Below are 23,008 nucleotides of genomic sequence, written 5' to 3'. Positions count from 1 at the left end.
AGCTGAACCAGCTGCAGCGAGCGAGACCAGCCCCTTGATTAGGATCCAGAAAAGGGGGAGTAGAGGGGGGGAGGGAGAGAGAGAGCCACCAGAAAAAGTCTCTTTGCTCCCTCACTGCACAAAAGACACAGCCTCTGTCCAGGGCACTCCCTTGCTTGGCACTGAGACAAGGCCCCTCTGGGGTGGGCGCGGGGGTTGGGTATCCGGGGACCCTGGGCCCGGCTCTGGGGTGGGCGCAGGGGCTTGGTATCCGGGGACCCCTCGCCTGGCACTGGGACATGGCCCTTCTGGGGAGGGATGCAGGGGCTGGGTATCCGGGGACCCCTCGCCCGGCACTGGGACGCGGTCCCTCTGGGGAGGGCTGCGGGGGCTGGGTATCCGGGGACCCCTCGCCCGGCACTGGGACACGGCCCCTCTGGGGAGGGATGCAGGGGCTGGGTATCCGGGGACCCCTCGCCCGGCACTGGGACGCGGCCCCTCTGGGGAGGGCGCGGGGGCTGGGTATCCGGGGACCCCGGGCCTGGCGCTGGGACACACGGCCCCACTGGGGAGGGCGCGGGGGCTGTGGGTGGGTGGCCGCGTGTCCCATCACCCGAGGGCCGTGTAGGTTTCCATGTTTCCCTCCAGCTGAGACACGAAGCGAGCCGGGGAAGAATGAAAGCGAGCAAGGCCGGCGCGGCGCCGCGGCCCCAGGGGGGAGAGGAAATCAATACCCTGCCAGCAGGCGCAGGAGAGGGGCGGCGGGCGAGGGGGGATGCGCGGGGTGGAGAGCGGGGGGAGGGGGTGAGAGAGCACAGACGGCAGATGAATGAGGGCTCCTGGAGCGGGACTGGCTGGCTGGCTCGATTGGCAGGACTCCTGGGTTCTCTCCACGGCTCGGGGAGGGGAGTGGGGCCTAGTGGTTGGGGGGGGGAGGGCTGGGAGCCAGGACTCCTGGGTTCTCTCCACGGCTCGGGGAGGGGAGCGTGCTCACGTATCTGTATCTTAGGGTGTCTGTGTGTGTGTGTTTTTCTCCATCTAAGCCCTTTGGGCTGTTTGTATCTGGCGGGGTTCAGGTGTAGGTTTCTCGAGGGAGGTGGGTGCGTTGGTATCTATTGTCCAGCATTTTGGGGAGATGCATGTGTACATGGATGTGATTCATGTGTCTTATTGGGGGGTGCAGGGAAGGGAGGGGGCAGGATACTGGGGTAGATGGGGCCATGGCTGTGATCGGGGATTGCAGGAACAGGGTAGGATACCAGGGTTATTCATGGGCCCATGTCTCCGATCAGGAATGGCAGGGAGGGGGCAGGATACCGGGGTAGATGGGCCCCTGTCTCCGATCAGGGATGGCAGGGACGGGGCGGGACACCGGGGTAGATGGGCCCGCGTCTCCGATCAGGGATGGCAGGGACGGGGCGGGACGCCCGGGTAGATGGACCCGCGTCTCCGATCAGGGATGGCAGGGACGGGGCGGGAGGCCCGGGTAGATGGACCCGCGTCTCCGATCAGGGATGGCAGGGATGGGGCGGGACGCCCGGGTAGATGGACCTGCGTCTCCGATCAGGGATGGCAGGGAGGGGGCGGGACGCCGGGGTAGATGGACCCGCGTCTCCGATCAGGGATGGCAGGGACGGGGCGGGATGCCGGGGTAGATGGGCCCGCGTCTCCGATCAGGGATGGCAGGGACGGGTCGGGATGCCGGGGTAGATGGGCCCGCGTCTCCGATCAGGGATGGCAGGGACGGGGCGGGATGCCGGGGTAGATGGGCCCGCGTCTCCGATCAGGGATGGCAGGGACGGGGCGGGATACCGGGGTAGATGGGCCCGTGTCTCCGATCAGGGATGGCAGGGAGGGGGCGGGACGCCGGGGTAGATGGACCCGCGTCTCCGATCAGGGATGGCAGGGACGGGGCGGGATGCCGGGGTAGATGGGCCCGCGTCTCCGATCAGGGATGGCAGGGACGGGTCGGGATGCCGGGGTAGATGGGCCCGCGTCTCCGATCAGGGATAGCAGGGACGGGGCGGGATGCCGGGGTAGATGGACCCGCGTCTCCGATCAGGGATGGCAGGGACGGGGCGGGATGCCGGGGTAGATGGGCCCGCGTCTCCGATCAGGGATGGCAGGGAGGGGGCGGGACGCCGGGGTAGATGGACCCGCGTCTCCGATCAGGGATGGCAGGGACGGGGCGGGATGCCGGGGTAGATGGGCCCGCGTCTCCGATCAGGGATGGCAGGGACGGGTCGGGATGCCGGGGTAGATGGGCCCGCGTCTCCGATCAGGGATAGCAGGGACGGGGCGGGATGCCGGGGTAGATGGGCCCGCGTCTCCGATCAGGGATGGCAGGGACGGGGCGGGATGCCGGGGTAGATGGGCCCGCGTCTCCGATCAGGGATGGGAGGGACGGGGCGGGATGCCCGGGTAGATGGGCCCGCGTCTCCGATCAGGGATGGCAGGGACGGGGCGGGATGCCGGGGTAGATGGGCCCGCGTCTCCGATCAGGGATGGGAGGGACGGGGCGGGATGCCGGGGTAGATGGGCCCGCGTCTCCGATCAGGGATGGCAGGGAGGGGGCGGGACGCCGGGGTAGATGGACCCGCGTCTCCGATCAGGGATGGCAGGGACGGGGCGGGATGCCGGGGTAGATGGGCCCGCGTCTCCGATCAGGGATGGCAGGGAGGGGGCGGGACGCCGGGGTAGATGGACCCGCGTCTCCGATCAGGGATGGCAGGGACGGGGCGGGATGCCGGGGTAGATGGGCCCGCGTCTCCGATCAGGGATGGCAGGGACGGGTCGGGATGCCGGGGTAGATGGGCCCGCGTCTCCGATCAGGGATGGCAGGGACAGGGCGGGATACCGGGGTAGATGGGCCCGTGGCTCTGCACAGTGGTGTCGCTGGGGGGGTTAAACCCGGGATCTATGGAATCTGTTATTCTTTATGAGCTGTAATTTCCGGAGCTGGCAATCAGTGAAAGTGTTTCTATTCCCGGGCGGATAATCAGGGCCAGCAGTTTACTCTGTTAATCAGCACCTTATGTTAGCGCCTTCCCGCCCCCCAGAGCCAGCTGTGGGACAGCAGGAACGTGCTGCTAACCAGACTGCACAGGAGGGGGTGGGGAATGGGAGATGGGGCCTCTCCCCTCCAGGGGGCGCTGGCTCCCATCCAGCCTCAGGGCAGGGACTGGCTGGCTCCGGGGGAGAATGGGACATGGGGGCCTTTCCGAGGGATGGGGGACACTGTATGTGTGCTGGGGATGAACGTGAAATATTTAGGAGCCTATATAATGTTCCCTCAGTTCTGCTGCTGAGAAGAATGATCCCCGGACGCCTGGGTTCTGCCTTCCTCCTCCACCTGTCCTCACTCCCATAAGGAATCAGAGAGCCACAGAACTGGACTTTACACAGAGGGAGCAACTCGGACCATTAGACCCCTCCCCCCTCCCAGAGCCGGGGATAGAACCCAGGCGTCCTGGATCCCAGCCCCCGTCCCAATCACTAGACCTCACTCCCCTTCCAGAGCCGGGGATAGAACCCAGGAGTCCTGGCTCCCCTGAGGTGGATGCTTCTTGGGGTGGGGGTGGGGTGTCAGGTTCCCAGCTTGAGCGAGGTGGGAGCCGTATGTGTATGTGGAGGGGGAAGGGTGGAATTGCGGCAGGGGGGCCTTTGGGAGATGGGGCTAAGCGGGGGAGGGGCTGTCTCTCTTTGCCCCTGCGCCCCCCCCCCCCCAACCGGCCAATGGGTGGGGCTGGGCTGGCCCTTGCCAGGCTGGGAGCCCATCCATCAATGCAGGCCCTGGCTCAGCCGGCAAGGCAGAGAGCAGCCTGCTCCCACCAGGCTCAGGGGTGAGCCGCAGGCCCATCTACCCCGGTGTCCCGGCCCCTCTGTGTCCCCTGGATTAGATCCAGGGGCCCATCCAGCCTGCAATCCACTGTGTGGTTGCACCCAGTCACTTAGCAGTAGCTAAAGTAGCGCCCCCTAATGGGACCTTTCCCCTCTAGGGGGCGCCAGCTCCCATCTGGTCCCAGGGTGGGGGATGCTGCGTAGTCACATGAGCCTAATTCTCTCTCTCTTTCCTTCCTTGTCTCCCCTCCTCTATCTCAATCCTTCCCTCCCCACCCATCCCCCTCTTCTATGCCCCCTCTTACTTCCCTTCTCCCTCTCCCCTTCCCTCTGATTCCCCCTCCCCCACCCATTACCCCCTCCCATGGGGCTCCCCTCCTCTCTCTCATCCCCCTGCTCCCCTCCCCTATGTCCCCTCCTTCCTCTCCCATGGTGCCTCCTCCTTCGTGCCACCATACCCCTCCCCTCTTCCATTGCCCCCTCCCCTGGAATCACCCTCCCCCTTCGATGCAGGGGAAGTGGTGAGGCCCTGCGAGATGAGCCTGTCCCCTGGCCCCCCCGCTGCTAGGATGCTCTTTGTGCTGGCTCTGGCCTGCGCCAGCCCCTTCCTGGATCTGCACCCGGACGGGCCGCGCTCGCTCAACGTGGCCATCATCTTCAGCGGCTCGTCCTACACGCCCGAGAGTGCCCGCTTCGCCCCCACCGCCTTCCGCAACTTCTCCATGGAGGTGAACCCTGTCTCGGTGCTGCTCAACGACACCAACCCCCGCAGCCTCATCGTGCGCCTGTGCGACGTTCTCTCCTCCCTGCGCATCCACGGCGTGGTCTTCGAGGACGACACACGCACTGAGGCCGTAGCCCAGATCCTGGACTTCATCTCAGCCCAGACCTCAGTGCCCATCATTGGCATCAACGGGGGCTCGGCCATCGTCCTCACACCCAAGGTGAGGGGGTCGCTGGGCTCCAAGCCTGCTCCTATTTGCCACACACTTATCCCTGTAATCCCCACCCAAATGCCCAACTCAATCCAACCATGCTCAACTCACCCCACAAAACCACACTCAACCCAACTGGAATCCCGCTCAACTCAACCCAACCCTAACCCAACCTGAACACACTCAACCCCTACCCAATCCATCCCAAACCAACCACACTCAACCCAACCCCAACGCAACCAATCCCAGCCTGACCACACTCAACTCAACCCCAACCCACTCAACTGAATCCAACCCCAACCCAGACTGACCACACTCAATAGCAACCCAACCCATCCAAATCCGACCACACTCAACCCAACCCCAATGCAAACAATCCGAACCAGACCACACTCAACCCAACCCCATCCCACTCAACTGAACCCAACCCCAACCCAGCCTGACCACACTCAACCCCAACCCAACCACACTCAACCCAACCCCAACCCAACCACACTCAACTCAACCTGACCACACTCAAACCCAACCCAACCCAACCCATCCCAAACCAACCCCACTCAACTCAACCCCAAGGACAATCAACTAAACCCAACCACACTCAACCCCCGCCCATCCCATCCCAACCTGACCACACTCAACTCAACCCGACCACACTCAACCCCAACCCAACCCATCCCAACAACACTCAATCCAACGCCAACCCAACCACACTCAATTCAATCCAACCACACTCAACCCAACCAAACCCCAACCCAACTCAACCACATTCAACCCATTCCAACCCCAAGCCAACCAGACCACACTGACCTCCAACCCGACACAACCACATTCAACCCATCCCAATCTCACCTCAAACCAACCTCAATCCAACTCAGTTCATTCACAGTCAACCCAACTGCAACTCAGCTTGACTCATCATCTTGACCCAAACTTTAATGCCCAACATTGGATTCAACAGGGGCTCAGCCATCATGCTCACATCCAAGGGGAGGGGGTTGCCAGGCCCCACACCAATACCTATATGCCCCCACACTCATCCCTACACACCTCATCCATATCTCCCGATTCCAACCTAACCCTAACTCAACCCAGTGCATGCAACAAAACTCACCCTAACCCAACCCAACCCAACATACCCAACACAACATAACACAGCCCATCCCGACATAATGGAAAACAACATACACATCCATTCCTGACCCAACCCAACCCAACCCGCCCAGCCCAATGCAACCCAAACCAATCAACATAACCCAACCCAACCCTATACACTCAGTCTAACCCAGTGCAGCCTATCATTTCAGCCCACACCTCCATGCCCCTGTGCCCACCATTGGCAGTGTAGATGTCAGGTTTGGATTGAGACACATCAGCGGACCTGTGGAGGGGTAAGGGGAAGCCCAGGTGTGGAATTTTACAGAGGCTGTGGTTCAGGTTTGAGATGTATCAGCAGAGCTGCAGGAGGAGGGGCAGCCCAGGGCTAGGCTAGCAGGAGCCTGCGGGTCAGGACTGAGGGGCATTGGCAGAGCTGGGAGGGGGAATCCCACGGCTGGGATGATAGGAGGCTGCAGGTCAGGATTGAGGAGCAGCCCCTGACCTCCCCATTTTCTCCCTGCCCAGGAGAAAGGCTCCACCTTTCTGCAGCTGGGCTCATCGACGGAGCAGCAGCTGCAGGTGATGTTCGAGGTGCTGGAGGAGTACGACTGGACGGCCTTCGCTGTCATCACCACCCTCTTCCCCGGCTACGAGGACTTTGTGGATTATATCGAGGTGCTGACCGACAGCAGCTTCATTGGCTGGGAACACCGGGGCGTCCTGACCCTCAACCTGACCGATGACCCTGACGGCTCCCGGCTCAAGCGCCAGCTGCGGGAGATCCCTGCCCAGATCCGCCTGCTCTACTGCTCCCGCGAGGAGGCGGAGAGCATCTTCCAGGCAGCGCGGGACGCCGGCCTCACCGGACCTGGCTATATCTGGTTCATGGTGGGCACGAACCTGGGTGGCACTGACTACATGCCTGAGCACCTGCCCGTCGGCCTCTTCACAGTGCTGTCGGCCGGCTGGCGGGACGACCTGCACCACCGCGTCCAGAACGGGGTGGCCATCATTGCCAAGGGTGCCGAGGCACTCTCCAGGGACTACGGCTTCATTCCCGAGTTCAACAACGACTGCCGGGCACCCAACCTCAGCCAGATCCATGAGAACCTCCACCGGTGAGTTGAGGGAGGCGGGGGACAGAGTGGGGGATGGAAAGCTGTGAGAATGTGGTGCCCATCAACGCAATCCCAACTCAACTCAACCCCAGCCACAACCCAACAGAACCAACTCAGAGGGATGGGTGGGCAGATCTACGGGAATCTGGTGCCCATCAGTGTAATCCCAACCCAACCCCACCCCGTGCAACCCACCTCAACACCAATCCACCTCAGTCAACCCCAACTCAATATAACTAACCCAACAGCAAATCCACAACAACCTGTACTGATGAGTGTGATAGGGGCAGATATGCCCATCAGCAGAATTCAACCCAACGCCAATCCAATTCGCCCCAACCCAGTCCAACCACACTCAACCCAAACCAAAATAACCAACCCAACGGGGGAGGGGACAGATCTATGACAACCTGCAATGCCCTGGAGACTGGAGTAGAAGAGGAAATGGAACATGGGGCCTTTCCCTTCTAGGGGGCACTGGCTCCAGGGTAGGAGTCTACCTGGCTTAGTGGGGCAACAAGACAGAGGGGCACCAGCAGAGCTGGGGGGTGCTGGGTCCCCCCCTAACTCTCTCCCCACCGCCAGGTATTTCATGAACATCACATGGGGGCAGAAGGATTTCTCCTTCAATGAGGACGGCTACCTCATCAACCCATCGCTGGTTGTCATCTCCCTCAACAAGGAGCGCACTTGGGAGGTGGTGAGTACCTGACCCTGCCCACCTGTCTGTCCCGCCCTCTGCCAAAGGCTTACCCTGCCCACTGCTGGAGCCCCACCCTATCCCTCTGCCCCACCCCTTACCAGAGCTCCACCCTATATCTATGCCATGCCCCCAGCTCTGTGCCCCTCCCCCTAACAATGTCTCCCAACCTCCATCTTTCTGCCCAGTGGTTTGGAGGTGGGTTTGGGGTCAAGCTTGGAGGGACAGGTCTGGGGCGGGGGCTGAGTTTGATGGGCAGGTTTTGGGGGTGTCGGTGAGTTTGGAGGGAGACTGGGGGTGAGTCTCAGGGAGACTGGGGGTGAGTTTTAGGGGGAAGATTTTGGGTTGAGTTTGGGGGCAGGCCTGGGGGGTGTCGGTGAGTTTGGGGGGTGTTGGTGAGTTTGGAGGGGCAGGATCAGGGAGATTGGGGGAAGATTTTGGGGTGAGTTTGGGGGCAGGTTTGGGGGATGTCGGTGAGTTTGGAGGGGCAGTTTCAGGAGATTGGGGGTGAGTTTTAGGGGGAAGATTTTGGGGTGAGTTTGGGGCAGGATTGGGGACTGTTGGTGAGTTTGGAGCGGCAGTTTCAGGGAGAGTGGTGGTGAGTTTTGGGGGGAAGATTTTGGGGTGAGTTTGGGGGCAGGATTGGGGACTGTTGGTGAGTTTGGAGCGGCAGTTTCAGGGAGAGTGGTGGTGAGTTTTGGGGGGAAGATTTTGGGGTGAGTTTGGGGGCAGGATTGGGGATTGTTGGTGAGTTTGGAGCGGCAGTTTCAGGGAGAGTGGTGGTGAGTTTTGGGGGGAAGATTTTGGGGTGAGTTTGGGGGCAGGATTGGGGACTGTTGGTGAATTTGGAGCAGCAGTTTCAGGGAGAGTGGTGGTGAGTTTTGGGGGGAAGATTTTGGGGTGAGTTTGGGGGCAGGATTGGGGACTGTTGGTGAGTTTGGAGCGGCAGTTTCAGGGAGAGTGGTGGTGAGTTTTGGGGGGAAGATTTTGGGGTGAGTTTGGGGGCAGGATTGGGGACTGTTGGTGAGTTTGGAGCGGCAGTTTCAGGGAGAGTGGTGGTGAGTTTTGGGGGGAAGATTTTGGGGTGAGTTTGGGGGCAGGATTGGGGACTGTTGGTGAGTTTGGAGCGGCAGTTTCAGGGAGAGTGGGATGATTTGGGGGAAGGTTTGGGAAGCATGGGGTGATTTGGAGGGCAGGGTTGAGGAATTTAGGGGGTGAGTTTAGAGGGGAAGGTTTGAGGGGCAAGGGTGACTCGGGGGTGTATCCGGTGGTGCCGGGTGAGTTTGGCGGGACCAGGGCTCAGGCCCTAGGCAGGGACCCCCAGTGAAGCCCCCCCCCCCCCATCCCCGTGTAGGTCGGGAGCTGGGAGCACCAGATCCTACGCATGAAGTACCCGGTCTGGTCGCGCTATGGCAAGTTCCTGCAGCCGGTGGACGACGACCAGCACCTGACGGTGGCCACGCTGGAGGAGCGGCCCTTCGTCATCGTCGAGAACATCGACCCGGCCACCGGCACATGCATCCGGGACTCGGTGCCCTGCCGCAACCAGCTGAACCGCACCGACAGGTACCCACGCCGCAAACTTCCCCACGGCCGTGCCCCCAGCCGGGCGCGCTGCCCAGCGCTGCGAGCTTCCCCTCGGCAGTGCCCCTGGCGAGGAGCTCCACCCGGTGCTGCGAACTTCCCCGTGGCAGTACCCCCGGTGCTGCGAGCTTCCCCGTGGCAGTACCCCCGGTGCTGAGAGCTTCCCCGTGGCAGTGCCACTGGCGCTGTGAGCTTCCCTGTGGCAGTGCCCCTGGCGGGGAGCTCCACCCAGTGCTGCGAGCTTCCCCGTGGCAGTACCCCCGGTGCTGCGAGCTTCCCCGTGGCAGTACCCCCGGTGCTGCGAGCTTCCCTGTGGCAGTGCCACTGGCGCTGTGAGCTTCCCCGCGGCAGTGCCCCTGACAGGGAGCTCCGCCCAGCGCTGTGAGCTTCCCCACAGTTGTGCTCTCTGTCCATCTCCATTTCTGTTTTGCTCCCTCCCCCTCCAGTCACCCCACGGACCCACTGCTTTTTGAGAAGAAATGCTGCAAAGGATTCTGCATCGACATCCTCAAGCGCCTGGCTAAGACCGTGGGCTTCACCTACGACCTCTACCTGGTCACCAACGGCAAGCACGGCAAAAAGATCGACGGGGTCTGGAACGGCATGATCGGGGAGGTGAGACATCTCTGCCCCCCAGCCTCCCTGAGCCGGGGAGAGAACCCAGGAGTCCTGGCTCCTAGCCCCCCCTCCTTCTAACCACTAAGCTCCACTCCCCTCCCCGAGCCAGGGAGAGAACCCAGGAGTCCTGGCTCCCAGCCCACATAGGTTGGTGCCACTTTCCCCTTTCTTGGGGATCCTCAATTTCTCTGCCTCCCTCCAGAAATCCCTGGGCACCTTGGGGGTTTCTTTCAAAGACCCCCCAGATCTCACCTGGTTGCTTCCCCTCCCCCTCAAATCCTTTCCAGAAATACCCTGCTCGCTTTGGGGTGCCACCGTAGCCCCCCTGAACTGCACAGCTGGGTTACTGGGTAAGACGGCCTAGCATTGCATGGGAGAGGGAGAATGTCCCTTTGAAGGCTCCGCCCCCCTCACTGACTCCTCCCCCTCGGTCTTCCCCCAGGTGTTTTACCTGCGTGCAGACATGGCCATCGGCTCCCTGACTATCAACGAGGAACGCTCCGAGATCATCGACTTCTCCGTGCCCTTCGTCGAGACGGGCATCAGCGTCATGGTCTCACGGAGCAACGGGACCGTCTCGCCCTCCGCCTTCCTGGGTCAGCGCCTGCCGCCACCAGGGGGCGTTGTGGGAGCAGGACAGAAACACTGGCTGTGTGGGGAGCTCCCAGCTACTCTGGCCCCAGCCTCTGCCTGCAAGGGGGGCTGTGGGGAATAGAACCCAGGAGTCCTGGCTCCCAACCCTCACCTTGCTCTAACCACTAGAACCCCTTCCCACCCAGATCTGGGAGAGAACCCAGGAGTCCTGGCTCCCCACCCCCTTTCTCTAATCACTAGGCCCCCCTCCCCTCCCAGAGCTGGGCATAGAACCCAGGTGTCCGAGCACTGACTGTTCCTTCCCCCTGCAGAGCCCTACAGCCCAGCTGTCTGGGTGATGATGTTCGTCATGTGTCTGACCGTGGTGGCCGTCACCGTCTTCATCTTCGAGTACTTCAGCCCCGTGGGTTATAACCGCAGCCTGGCCGACGGGAAACGTGAGTCCCACCCTCACACCCGCTGCTCCGCCTGGGGACAGCAGGGGGCTGCGGGTCGGGTGTGAGGGGCACCAGTAGGGCTGGGGGGCGGGGGGGGGGCACAGAGGTGCTGTGCGGGCTGACCCTTCCCATGATGCTTTGCAGGCACGGGGGGCTCCAAGTTCACCATTGGCAAGTCCATCTGGCTGCTCTGGGCTCTGGTCTTCAACAACTCGGTGCCGGTGGAGAACCCCAAGGGCACCACCAGCAAGATCATGGTGCTGATCTGGGCCTTCTTCGCCGTCATCTTCCTCGCCAGCTACACGGCCAACCTGGCCGCCTTCATGATCCAGGAGGAGTACGTGGACACGGTGTCGGGGCTGAGCGACCGCAAGGTGAGGCTCCCCCTTCTGCTGCCTGCCCAATCCCCGTCCCCACGGGCCACCCCTCCCCTGCCGCCGGGAGCCGAGCGCAATCAATCCCTGGATGCTGTGAGATCCAGCCTGCGTCGATCCCGGGATCTCGCTGGGGTCAATACAGGCCTAGGGCGCGACAGAGCCCGTCTAGACAGATCCACTCGATCCCTGGATCTCAATAGAGCCAATCCAGCCAGATCCAAACACCCCACCGGTCTCGCTAGACCACAGGTCCAGTGGGTCCATGGATCTCAGCAGAGCCGATCTAGACTGATCCAGTTGATCAGTGGATCTCAGTAGAGCCAGTCTCATGAGATCCAGTCACTTCATAGATCTGATCTAGTTTGTCAGACAGTAGATCTTGCTAGATCCAGTCTAGCCTGATCATCTGATTGATCCATGGATCACAATAGAGCAGTATCACTAGATCCAGCTGGTCTATGGGTCACGGTAGATCCCAGGTGATCCATGGGTCATGGTAGATCCTGTATGGCCTGGTCCAGCTGATCCATGGGTCGCGGTAGATCCTGTATGGCCTGGCCCAGCTGATCCGTGGGTCACGGTAGATCCTGTATGCTCGGCTCAGCTGATCCGTGGGTCACGGTAGATCCTGTATGGCCCGGTCCAGCTGATCCGTGGGTCACGGTAGATCCTGTATGCTCGGCCCAGCTGATCCGTGGGTTGCGGTAGATCCTGTATGGCCCGGCCCAGCTGATCCGTGGGTCGCGGTAGATCCTGTATGACCCGGCCCAGCTGATCCGTGGGTCGCGGTAGATCCTGTATGGCCCGGCCCAGCTGATCCGTGGGTCGCGGTAGATCCTGTATGGCCCGGCCCAGCTGATCGCCATAGACACAGTTTTGACAGAGCCAGTCGACCTGTCCCAGTGCTTCGAAAGTGCCTCACTCCCGGATGGGGGCAGGAACACGTGGTGGGGATGGAGGGGGGACAAGCCTGGTTAGACAAGTGTTTAGGGGCCACACGTCTCCCTGCAGGGAGTGACTAATCACTGCCCCCCCCCCCAGTTCCAGAAGCCGCAGGACCAGTACCCGCCGCTCAAGTTCGGCACGGTGCCCAACGGCAGCACGGAGAAGAACATCCGGAGCAACTACCCCGACATGCACACCTACATGGTGAAGTACAACCAGCGCAGCGTGGAGGACGCCCTGCAGCACCTGAAGTCGGGGTGAGGGCGGGGCGGGGAGGGTAGGCGAGGGCAGGAGGAGGGGGCGGGGCCTGAGGGAGATGGGAAGGAGATGGGGCAGAGCCAGGAGGAGGGGGCAGGGCTGGAGGGAGGTGGGGCAGGGCCAGGACAAGGTGGGGCGGAGGGAGATGGGAAGAGGGAAGGGCCAGGAGGAGATGGGGCAGGGCCAGGAGGGTGCGGTGCCTGAGGGAGATGGGAAGGAGATGGGGCAGAGCCAGGAGGAGGGGGCGGGGTTGGAGGGAGGTGGGGAAAGGCCAGGAGGGGTCGGGCCCAGAGGGAGATGGGGAAGAGGGTGGGGCCATGGGCAGGGGGTGGAGCAGAAGTGGTGAAGGGCGGGGGGAAGTGGGGCGGGGCTGGGAGCTGGGGGAGCAGGCAGGTTTAGAAGGGTATTACCCTGCCCCACACCTCTAACCCCTGCCTCCAAAAAGCTGCCGTTGTCCCTCCCCCCCCCACACACTGCCCCCCAGGAAGCTGGACGCCTTCATCTACGACGCGGCCGTGCTGAACTACATGGCGCGGAAGGACGAGGGCTGCAAGCTGGTGACCATCGGCAGCGGGAAGGTCTTCGCCACCACCGGCTACGGCATCGCCCTGCAGAAGGGCTCCCGCTGGAAACGCCCCATCGACCTGGCGCTGCTGCAGTTCCTGGGCGATGGTACGCGCCGCCCGGACGCCTGGGTTCTCTGCCCACGCTGGGAGGGGAGTGGGGGCTAGTGGTTACAGCAGGGTGGGGGGGGGGTCTGGGCACCCGGACACCTGGGTCCCATGCCTGCCTGCTGCCTTGCAGACGAGATCGAGATGCTGGAGCGGCTCTGGCTCTCGGGAATCTGCCACAACGACAAAATCGAGGTGATGAGCAGCAAGTTGGACATCGACAACATGGCGGGCGTCTTCTACATGCTGCTGGTGGCCATGGGGCTGAGCCTGCTCGTCTTCGCCTGGGAGCACCTCATCTATTGGAAGCTGCGGCACTGCATGCGCCACACCGGGCGGCTGGACTTCCTGCTGGCCTTCAGCCGGGTGAGGGCGGCACTGCCTGTCTGCCCGCGGGCGCCCCTCCCCCCACGTCCCGCCCGCGGGCGCCCCTCCCTCTGCGTCCTGCCTGCGGCTCCCCCACCCGCATCCCACCCGCCAGCGCCACCCCCCACGTCCCGCCCGCCGGCGCCCCTCCCTCTGCATCCCGCCCGCGGCTCCTCTCCCTCTGCGTCCCACCCATGGGTACCCCTCCCTCTGCGTCCTGCCCGCCGGCGCCCCTCCCTCTGCCCCCTGCCGGCTGGCACCCCTCCCTTCCATGGGCACCCCTCCCTCTGCCCCCCTGCACGCCTCCATGCACCCACCTGCAGGTGCCCCTCCCTCTGCCCCCTGCCCGCCGGCACCCCTCCCTCTGTCCCTCGCCTGCTGGCACCCCTCCCTTCCATGGGCACCCCTCCCTCTACCCCCGCCCGTCAGCACCCCTCCCTCTGCCCCCCTGTATACCTCCATCCACCCACCTGCAGGTGCCCCTCCCTCTGCCCTCCGCCTGCGGGCACACCTCTGTCCCCCATCGTCAGCTGCCCATCCCCCATCGTCTGCCCGCCCCATCTTCCACCAGCCCTACATCCACCCCCTATCCTCTGTCTGACCCCCCATCCCCCCACACACCACCGCCCATCCCATCCATCCCCCCATCTTCTGCTCCTCTTCCATCCATCCCCCCCCATCCTTCCCCCCCCACCGCTCCAGCTGCCCTCCCTCCTTCCAGCCACCCATCCTGGTGTTGCTACAATAACGGTCCCCCCTTGCTGCAGCGGTGTCCTTGTAACAACGGCCCCCCCTTGCTGCAGCGTTGTCTTTTCAATAATGGTCCCCCCTTGCTGCAGCGGTGTCACTTCAATAATGGTCCCCCCCTTGCTGCAGTGGTGTCACTATAACAACGGTCCCCCCTTGCTGCAGTGGTGTCACTTCAATAATGGTCCCCCCTCACTGCAGCAATGTCAGTGTAATAAAGGTCCCCGCTCTAGTATACCCTGCAGCGGTGTTGCTGCAGTAATGGTTCCCCCAGATAGTGTTGCAGCAATAGCACTCCCCTGACACTCTCTGGGGCAGTGTCACGCTTATAGCGCTCCCCGCTGGGCAGAGCAGGTGCATTATCAGTCCCACCCCCTGCCTCACTTCTTCTCTCCCCCACCTCCAGGGCATGTACAGCTGCTGCACCAGCGAGGACCCCAAGATACCGGACCATCAGCAGCTGCCCATCCTGAACCACAGCTACCCCCCGCAACGCGGGGGGGCCACGGCCTTGCCCAGCCCCCCCGCCCCGCCCCTGCCCTGCAGCAGCTTCCTGCCCCGGGACCGGCGCATTGTGGAGCGCTGGCGCCATGCCCGCAGCCCCAACTGCTACAAGGACCTGTACCCCCCGCCCGCCCCCTCGGAGCCCCCCAAAGCACCCCCACAGCGCCACGGCCTCCAGAACGCCTTCGCCGAGGGCTTCCACCGCTTCTACGGCCCCATCGAGCCCGAGGGGCTGTCGGACCACCTGGGGGCCGCCGGCGGGGCCCAGGCCAAGAAGCTGGGGCCCTGCCAGCTCTCCCCGCCTCTCCGGAGCCTGGAGAACCCCCCGTCCTACTTCGCCATCGTGCGGGAGAAGGAAGGTCCCGACCCGGGCGCCTCGGCCTGGCAAAGGAAGTCGCTGCGGGGACTGTACGAAAGTTTCCAGGCGGGCAAGGCCGGGAGCCGGACGCCGGAGGCCAAGAAACATGGCGGCGGGGGGCTGGGCAGCAGCTACGCCGCCCAGGGTCCCTGCGAGGTGGAGTGCGGCCGGCCGGCCCAGGAGCCGGGGCGTTACGGCTACACCCGGCTCTCCTACGAAGACGAGCGCAGCCCGCCCCTGGGGGCGGCGCCCTGCGGGCGGGAGCGGCGCTACCGGCGCCCCGAGGAGCCGCGGGACAGCGAGAGCCAGCCCTTGCTGCGGCCCACCTGCCCGGCCGGCCGGTCCCACGTCTGCCGCAGCCGGTCCCGCCCGCCACCCGCCGGCTTCCCCAGCCAGAGCCGCTACGTGGAGCTCTCGGACTCGGACTCGGAGCCATGCGAGCGGGACGGGCCGTGCCCGGAGGCCTCCCCCCCGGCCGGGGCGCCCCCGGCCGACGGGCACAGCTGCTGGTACGCGGCCCCCGATTTCTTCTGCACCTACCCCTCCCGGGAGCCCCCGCTCTTTGCCCCCCACAAGCCTGTGCGCTACTGGTCGGCCGACAAGCTGGCCCCCTGCCGCTCGTGCCACCGGCTTTGCCAGCACTGCGCCAGCCTGGAGCTGCTGCCCCCCCCCGACCCCGCCTTGCCGCAAGGAGGCCCGGGGCTACTTCAGCCGCTCCGAGGAGCGTCTGGAGCGCTGGCTGGACTGGGAACACCGCCTCTGCGGCCCCTACGGCTGCCTGGCGCCCCGGCACCACCACGGCCTCTACCGGCGCTGCCACCACCACCACTCCTGTGAGCTGGGCCCAGCCGGTTCCCTCCTGCACCCCACCTCCCGCAGCCTGGAGGACCTTAGCTCCTGCCACCTTGTGCGCTGCGGCCTGGCCCCCCACCGGCTCGGCTTCTCCCCGCCCGAGTGCCTCCCGCCCCGCCTGAGCCGCAGCGGGGAGCTCTTTGCCCGCCGCGGCTCCGCCCACTTCTCCAGCCTCGAGTCCGAGGTATGACCCAGCCACGGCCGCGGGCGGGGGGGGGGGGCAGGCAACGTGGGAGCTGCGGTGGACCTGGGGGGTATGGGGCCACGGCGGCTGATGCCACGGACGTGGGAACAATGCCACAGCTGCTCATGCCACGGAGGCCATCGCAGACCCGGGGGACGGTTTAGCTCCCGCCAGTGCCAAGGACCCATGGTGCGGTGGGGGGGGGGTCACACGCCACGGTAGTGATGCTGCCACGGGGAGCGGTGCCACGCCTGGTCCCACAGACCCATGGAGAGGCGGAGCCTGCCACGGACCCTGGAGAGAGAAGGGAGCCGCCCGTGGGAACCGGGACAATGGTGGCCCCCGGCACCACGGATTCAGGCCGAGATGGACCCAGCTGTCATGCCGGATCCGGACGCCGCAGAAGCAGGGGTGGGGGGCGTCCCTGCCACGTCGGGGGCGGCTGCCCCTGGTATCAGAAACCAGCGAGAGCCGGGGTAGTATCCATTGAGCGGGGGGGTGATGTCCCCCCGCCCCCACCCCACAGTGCAGCCAGAGGGGGATGGGCTGGATCCATCCACCAGTGAGCTGGCGGCGGCGGGGGGGGGGTTATCAGCCACATGGCCACGCTGCCCCCACCCCCGTCTTGTCTCCAAAGGGCTCTTTCACTGCATCGGGGGGGACACAATCTGGGGCGGTGGGATCGCAAAGGTGGGCGCTGGCGTGAAAGTAAAACATCGCGTCTATGGCAGGTGGGGGGGAGCCTGGCCAGGACTTCGCCATGTGTGGGCCATGGGGGGGGTGCCGTGGGGTCCCCCCCTTTCAATACACAACCGGGAGTAGCTGTTTCACCTTTTTAAAATCTCTATTTTTCGGGGGAGACAAAACTGTGATTTAAAAACCTGCAAAACTGAAACTGTGATTACCACCACGCCCCCGTCCGCCCCCTCACCCGGCGCTTCCCCCTTTTGTCCTTTTTCACTGGCATCTTTTTCACTGACCCCCCCTGTCTTCCAGTTTATCCCCCCTCTCCATCACCCCATCCCCCAACCCCTCTCCATCCATCCATCCCCCACACCCCTCTCCATCCATCCATCCCCCCAACCCCTCTCCATCCCCCCAACCCCCCACACCCCTCTCCAGCCATCCATCCCCCTACCCCCTCTCCATCCCCCCAACCCCTCTCCATCCCCCCACACCCCCTCCATCCATCCATCCCCCCAACCCCCTCTCCATCCATCCATCCCCCCAACCCCTCTCCATCCCCCCAACCCCCACACCCCTCTCCAGCCATCCATCCCCCTACCCCCTCTCCATCCCCCCAACCCCTCTCCATCCCCCCACACCCCCTCCATCCATCCATCCCCCCAACCCCCTCTCCAGCCATCCATCCCCCTACCCCCTCTCCATCCCCCCAACCCCTCTCCATCCCCCATCCCCCCACACCCCTCTCCATCCACCCCCACCCCCTCCATCCATCCATCCCCCCAACCCCCTCTCCATCCATCCATCCCCCACACCCCTCTCCATCCAACCCCCCCATCCCTCTCCATCCTTCCCCCACCCCTCTTCATCCATCCCCACACAACCCCCTCCCCACATCCATCCACTCCTGTGTCCATCTGCCTTTGGTTCCCCTCACCCTGGTTATTTTCTCGGCTGTTGTTTCTTTTCAGCCATGGGGGCAGTTGGGGGGGGGGCAGGGAAGGGGCTGGCTTTGGGCCATGCTAACTGCTTGGGGGGGTGTCTGGGAAGGGGGAAAGGAGCAGAGGGGGCCGGAGCATCTGGGTACCAGAGGGGTGGGGTCTGGCTGGAGGGGGCAGGGTCTGGGGCCCGAGCTGTGTGTGTGGGTCAATGGGGACCTCTCCAGCCAAAGCCATGGACTGAGGTGCCGGGGAGGGAGGGGAGGGACAGGGGCCATGAACCCTGAATTTGTTGGATCCAGGTGTCCTGGGAGAGTGGGGGGGGGGGATGTCAGTTTGTCTGGGGGGGAGGGGTTCCTGCCCCCCCCAGCCCAGCGTGGAGTACGGGGAGGGGTCCAGGCTCAGCCCCCCCCCCCCCCCGATGCACTGCATATGGGGTGAGGCCAGGAGCGGGGGGTGTCCAACACTGTCTGAACGTTCCTAATAAAGGCTTTTCTATTCCCGCTGGGCCGCAGCCCCGTGTCCTGTGTGTCGCAAAGGGGGAGCTGTGGGGCGGGGGGGGGGAGAGCTCCCGGCTACCCGAGACCCATCTCTGCCAGCAGGGGGCACTGTGGGGTGGTGGGGCTGGCCTAAGGCCAGACACCTGCCTGAGTCTGCAGAGATCCTGGGGGAAGGAGCTGGGAGCCAGGATGCCTGGGTTCTCTCTTCAGCTCTGGGAGGGGAGTGGCGCCTAGTGGTTAGAACAAAGTGGGGCTGGGAGCCAGGACTCCTGGGTTCTCTCCCTTGCTCTGGGAGGGGAGTGGGGTCTAGTGGTCAGAGCGGGGGAGGGGGCTGGGAGCCAGGACTCCTGGGTTCTCTCCCTGGCTCTAGGAGGGGAGTGGGGTCTAGTGGTCAGAGCAGGGAGGGGGCTGGGAGCCAGGACTCCTGGGTTCTCTCCCTGGCTCTGGGAGGGGAGTGGGGCCTAGTGGTTAGAGCGGGGGGCGGGGGGGTTGGACACCGCCACGATTGGCTGGAGCTTTGGGGGAAAAGTTCATTTACATAGAAATTAAAAATTAAATTAGTGAGAAAATCTGTAATTCAGCTGGAAAATGTAATTACAGCGGGACCAGGGGCCCGGCGCTGAGGCAGCGGGGGAGTGAGAGATGCACGTGGCTCAGCACACCCTGGCAAGCCAGCTGTGGCAGCACCCCCCCACCACCACCCGCCTTACAAGAAGGCCCAGCTGTGTGTTCACACCAACCCTAATACACATCCAACACCCCAATACTTGCCCAACCACAGCGTGAAAAGAGGACAGCCTCATGCAGGCAAACCAGCACGGTGACGCACACCAACCACCCAGACTACAGTCGCACAGCAATGCATGCACAATCGTACCACCACACAAGACCTAGGCTAACCCTGCACAGCCACAGACACCAAAACCTAGACTACACATGCACAAAACACACACAATCACACCACCACCACCACCACCCAAACACCTAGACTGCACCTACCAGCAACACCCACAATCACACCACTACACACCAACTCCTAGACCACACCTGCCCAGCAACACCCACAATCACACCACTACACACCAACCCCTGGAGTACATCTGCCCAGCAACACCCACAAGTACACCTAGACTACACCTGCCCAGCAACACCCACAATCACACCACTACACACCAACTCCTAGACCACACCCGCCCAGCAACACCCACAATCACACCACTACACACCAACACCTAGACCTCACCCAGCCAGCAACACCCACAATCACACCACTACACACCAACTCCTAGACCACACCCGCCCAGCAACACCCACAATCACACCACTACACACCAACACCTAGACCTCACCCAGCCAGCAACACCCACAATCACACCACTACACACCAACACCTAGACTGCACCCATCCAGCAACACCCACAATCAACCCATTACACACCAACTCTTAGACTACATCTGCCCAGCAACACCCACAATCACACTGCTACACACCAACTCCTAGACCACACCTGCCCAGCAACACCTACAAGTACACCAACACCTAGACTACAGCCGCCCAGCAATATACATAGTCACATCACCACACCCCAGCACCTAGACCACACCTGCAGGCTATCACACACAAGCACACCACCACCCACCAACCCCCGGACTACATCCACACAGCAACACACACACACAACCGCACCCCTGCACACCAGCAGCCAAATGCTATCCTGTGGGGTGGAGGAGCTGGGAGGTGAATGCTGATCCCGTGGCTGCCTCTCAGGAGGCGGGGGGGAGGGGGGAGGGAGCCCTAGAGCTGAGGTGAGGGGACTGAGCCTGTCCCATCGAAGGAGGTAGGTGCAGAGCCCAGCTGGGCCGAAGGATCAGTCAGTTCTTGTTTGTGTCGGACCCCCACCCAAGGGCATCGTTACCCTGCAAGGGGTGAAAGCCTTCGCCGGTGGGTCGAGTCACTGCTCGGGCTGCAGCAGGCCAAAGAGAAACTGAGGCAGGGCTTGTAGCGCACCCTGCTGTGTCTGGAGCGGGTGCTAGCCGATGGTACGTCGAGGCCCGGCAGCCTCCACCCGGACAGCCGCGTACCCACACAGGCTACAGCCGCCCACCTGCACTCCCCCCCCCCGCATGACCCCCATTGTTCCTGTACTCCTCCCACACCCCCTATTGGTGCAAAGAGCACCCCATGGGGCTGCCCCCCCCATGTTCCCTGGGAGATCCCACGGCTGGGCTAGCAGGGGGCTGCGATCAGGAGTGAGGGGCATCCTGCTTTGGGGGGGCTCAGCGTCATCTCCCTCAGGTAATTCCCTAGCTTGGCTCCATCCCCTGCCCCAGAGCTCAGAGTTGGAGCCTCACCCCCCCCACATACACCCCCCCACACACACCCTGGCTGATGGTAAATACCATCTGTTCAGGCAGGCTGGCAGCCGGCCCCACGCCGTGTGTGTTTATCTTCACACCAGCCGCGAGTGCAAATATCACACCCGCCTCATTAGAGCCGCTGAGACCAGCCAGGGCTAGGCCAGGAGTTCCCCCCCACCCCGACCCTCCCAGCGAGATCCCCCCCCCCCAGGGAACATCACTATGGTTCCCCCCAGGTCCCCCCAGCGAGACCCCCCCGCCAGGGAACAGCACTATGGTTCCCCCCAGCTCCCACCAGTGAGATTCCCCCCCCCCAGAGAACAGCACCGGGGTCCCCCCCAACTTCCCAGCGAGACCCCCCCCTGCCAGGGAACCCCACCGCAGCGGTCTCCTTCCGCCTCAGCAAATAGTCCCTGTGGCTGTGTTGGGGGGTGCCAGATCTCGGGGGGGGGAGCTGTGTACCCCCCCGGTGGGTGGGCCATGGTGCAGCTGGGAACATGGCCGGGCCCTAGCACAGGGACGCTCCCGGGGGGGCCGCACTGACACGTCCCTGGCTCGCTGCCCACGCGGCTCTTCACGCTCCGTCTCCTGCTTCTCCCCGCCGAGGTACTTACAGCGCGCGGCTTTCGCCCGCTGTGGGCACCGACTGGGGAAACTGAGGCGCAGATGAGTGCGGGGAGGGACTAAAATAATGGGAATAGAACCCAGGAGTCCTGGCTCCCAGCCCCCCTCCCCCAACTCTAACCACCAGCCCCCACTCCCCTCCCAGAGCCCGGGAGAGAACCCAGGAGTCCTGGCTCCTCTGCCCCCCCACTCTAACCACTAGCCCCCACTCCCCTCTTCCTCCTTCTCTCAACTTGCCCCAGGATTTAATGAGCTCGTCTCCCCCCCACACACACAGCTGCTGCCCCCTGCCCCACTCCCCACAGCGCCCCCCGCTGGACGAGGCCGGGGCTGGGGCAGCCGGGATCTCTGGGAAGGGGAGATGTGCAGAGAGGGACCCTCTTTCTACCTCTTCTCCCCTCCCTTCCCCTCTGTTCCCATCCTCCTTTCCCGGCCCGGCCCGGCCTCCTCATCCCTCCCCCAACACACCTCCGAGAGCCCGGCTGGCTGCCCCAGGGACTGGGCCCCCCCTCACCCCCAGAGTACAGTGGTAGCTGGTGCCCCCTAGAGGGGAAAGGCCCCGGGCCCCATTCCCCGCCCCCCTGAGCCAGCCAGTCCCTGCTCTGGGGCCGGATTAGAATATTTACAGATGATTGAGACGTGTCTACGTGTGTCTTGGCATGTGTAGTGTGTGCATGTCTCGGCATGTGTAGCATGTGGCCGATGTGTAGCGTGCGTCTGTGTGTTGGCGTGTGTCTCGCCATGTGCCCTGTGCATCTGGGCTTGTATAGTGTGTCTCGGCGTGGGTAGTGTGTGTCTGTGTGTCACCGTGTGTAGCGTGTGTCTGCAAGTCACTGTGTGTCTCGGCGTGTGTGGCGTGTCTACGTGTCGGCATGTGTCGCATGTGCCTGTGTGTCACCGTGTCTCATCATGTATAGTGTGTCTGTGTGTGTCACCGTGTGTCTCAGAATGTGTAGCACCGCGTGTCTCTGTGTGCGTAGTATGTGTCTGCATGTCACCGTGTGTCTCAGCGTGTGTGGCGTGTCTGCGTGTCACCGTGTGTCTTGGCATGTGTGGCATCTGCGTGTCACTGTGTGTCTTGGTGTGTGTAGCATGTGTCTGCGTATCACCATGTGTCTTGGCATGTGTAGTGTGTGTCTGTGTGTCACCATGTGTCTCAGCATGTGTAACTTGTCTGTGTGTCATCGTCTGTCTCTGTGTATGTAGCATATGTATGCATGTTACCCTGTGTCTCGGCGTGCGTCTGCACTTCACCGTGTGTCTCAATGTGTGTAGTGTGTGTCTGCATGTCATTGTGTGGCTCTGCATGTGACTTCATGTGTCTGTGTGTGTCTTGGCATGTGTAACATGTGGCTGCGTGTCACCATGTTTCTCGGCGTGTGTAGCGTGTCTGCGTGTCACCATGTGTCTCGGCGTGTGTAGCGTGTGTCTGCGTGTCACCATGAGTCTCGGCATGTGTAGCGTGTCTCTGTGTGTCTTGGCATGTTTCTGTGTGTCGCCGTGTGTGGCATGTCTCTGTTCTCTCCCCACCCTTGCCGGGCTCCATCCCCTAGATGCCTGTGTTAGCTCTGTAATTATTTCCACGCTAAATGCTCGGCTCCGGGACACAGGATTTAGTTCCCGGGGGATTTGGGGGGGGGAGGGCTGAAAGCCGGGGGGGGGGGGGGGCGCCTGTCTGGGATTTTAATTAGCTTAGCTGGAAAATTCTTTAGCTTGGAGCCTCGAACCTGAGGGGAGAGGAG

The 23,008-nt window shown here is 63.2% G+C and overlaps 1 protein-coding gene across 1 annotated transcript; it reads left to right on the top strand.

Annotated features, from left to right (window-relative positions):
- Nucleotides 1–4,355: 4,355 nt before the first annotated feature.
- On the top strand, nucleotides 4,356–16,168 carry GRIN2D (glutamate ionotropic receptor NMDA type subunit 2D). The gene is given in 13 exon segments (XM_065420779.1): nucleotides 4,356–4,763; nucleotides 6,375–6,967; nucleotides 7,553–7,667; nucleotides 9,022–9,233; nucleotides 9,698–9,866; nucleotides 10,312–10,465; nucleotides 10,775–10,900; nucleotides 11,045–11,274; nucleotides 12,319–12,479; nucleotides 12,965–13,152; nucleotides 13,285–13,517; nucleotides 14,671–15,789; nucleotides 15,791–16,168. Coding segments are annotated over 13 exon segments (4,086 nt in total).
- Nucleotides 16,169–23,008: the final 6,840 nt, after the last annotated feature.

The sequence above is a fragment of the Emys orbicularis genome, chromosome 21, assembly GCF_028017835.1.
Source record: "Emys orbicularis isolate rEmyOrb1 chromosome 21, rEmyOrb1.hap1, whole genome shotgun sequence".
Classification (NCBI taxonomy): Eukaryota; Metazoa; Chordata; order Testudines; family Emydidae; genus Emys; species Emys orbicularis.
This window is presented reverse-complemented; position numbering and strand designations above follow the sequence as displayed.